Consider the following 1,657-nt stretch of genomic DNA (forward strand, 5'->3'; position numbering starts at 1 on the left):
GAGAGAACAAAGATGTGGACTGACACATAAGTGCTACAGTGCTAGTACAGACAATCTTCCATGGTCACTCTTATCTACTGGTCCTCTGCAGCCAATCTCTTCCTATCTCTTCAGTTTTTCCCCAGCCAATTTTTCAGATCCCTCTTTTTTCTGCCTGCAGCAGTGAAGCAAACAGATAGATCCCAGGGAGTTAAGGTGAAGCAGAGTTCACACTCCTTGGCTGAGCCACACCACTTCTGCCTATAGTCAGGTAGCACTAGACTCCGCCAGCACTTCTGTCCTGGTTGCTAACGTGAGCAAACATCTGAGCCATCCTCTCCCCTTGCTCTGCCTCCTCTTTGCCTTGTGCTCCACAGCTGCCACTCCCTGTCCTCAGGGCTGCTCAGAACAGCTCCTGTCACAAAGTCCTCCTCCTCCACCACCATTCCCAGCTCTTATCTGGAACCCTTTGCACTGAGTCACCGGGAGTTTAGAGAAAGCAGGCAGGGAGGAGCCGCTGCACTCCCTTCTTGTGGGCACAAACAACCCAGCTGCAGCGGAGCCTGTTAACCAAAGCCCTGGTTTTCCCACTGGCTCACTATGGCTTCTCCAACATCTGCCAACCGAGCAGACTCCTAAAGCGGCAGGAGCAGAGCAAGATGCTTGGAGAGACTGAGCCGGGAGGAGACAGTCCCAAAGGCAGGGCTTTCCCAAATCCATTACGATACGGCAATCAACATTAGTGCCAGTAAGCAAACCCTAAGAGACCTGGTATTAGCCTATTTATTTATTGACAAGCGGTTTTGGTTTGGGGGATGAGCAGGGGCTCAGGTCCAGGCAGACCGTATCAACAGCTCTGCTGTTGCAGCTGCAGGAGGATTTTTTGTGCTGGCTGGCTGCTAGCATTGTTAACTCACAAAAGGCAGAAAAAGTTGGTTAGTAGCAACCATAGGTAAAACTGAGGGTAGAGGAAGCCAGGAAAGACAGTACTGTGGAGGCTGTCTGGGAAATCTGCTTGGTACACACTGCTATTTGCAGCGTCTCCAACAATCCATCAACCAGAAAAGCCTGAGAGAGGAAAGAAAGAAGAGGGGTTTGCAGGGAGAGAAGTTAGTGCCAGCCTAGTGGCAGCCTGGGGAGCAAAGGGCCGCCAGGTTCAGCAGAAGGGACTCGTTGGATTTATAAAAATGCAGTAACCAGGGAGAGGGTGAGAGCCCACAGGGCCGACTGCAAATACCACACGACTGGGGACAGGACTCAGGCCAGGGTGCTTCCACCCAGCCCTCAGACACCCTGGAGTGCCTGTTACTGACCTGCCTGATCTTCTCCTTCCCCACAGCCTGTGAATCCGTTGCAGACACAGTGTTCAACGCCGTCTGGACCTTGGGCTGCCGGCCCTTCATGAACAGCCAAAGGAGCGCCTGCATTTGCAGTGAGGAGGAGCGAGATGAATTGTGAGGAAGAGCAGATGTCTCCACGAGCCTGCTGCCAAGCATCCCCTCTCCGACACCGCGCTTCAGCACAGCGATTTCCACCAGCCCTCTGGCCTAGCACGAGACGGGGGACCTGGGCCAAGCAATACACATCGACTACAGCTTTTGGGCAGAGGGCTGCCAAAGGGGAGACAGCCTGCGAATACAGGGCAGGGACGAATGCCCGCTGCCCGCCTCCGGTGCGG

General features: G+C 54.1%; 1 protein-coding gene across 1 annotated transcript in view; it reads left to right on the top strand.

Annotated features, from left to right (window-relative positions):
* PLA2G12B (phospholipase A2, group XIIB) overlaps positions 1 to 1,437 on the top strand; it is an 11,170-nt gene extending 9,733 nt beyond the window's left edge. Inside the window, exon 4 of the mRNA XM_010144946.1 lies at positions 1,319 to 1,437. Within this exon, the coding sequence (XP_010143248.1) occupies positions 1,319 to 1,437 (119 nt within the window). The remainder of the gene's footprint in view (positions 1 to 1,318) is intronic.
* Positions 1,438 to 1,657: the final 220 nt, after the last annotated feature.

Source organism: Buceros rhinoceros, unplaced genomic scaffold (assembly GCF_000710305.1).
Source record: "Buceros rhinoceros silvestris isolate BGI_N320 unplaced genomic scaffold, ASM71030v1 scaffold10171, whole genome shotgun sequence".
Classification (NCBI taxonomy): Eukaryota; Metazoa; Chordata; class Aves; order Bucerotiformes; family Bucerotidae; genus Buceros; species Buceros rhinoceros.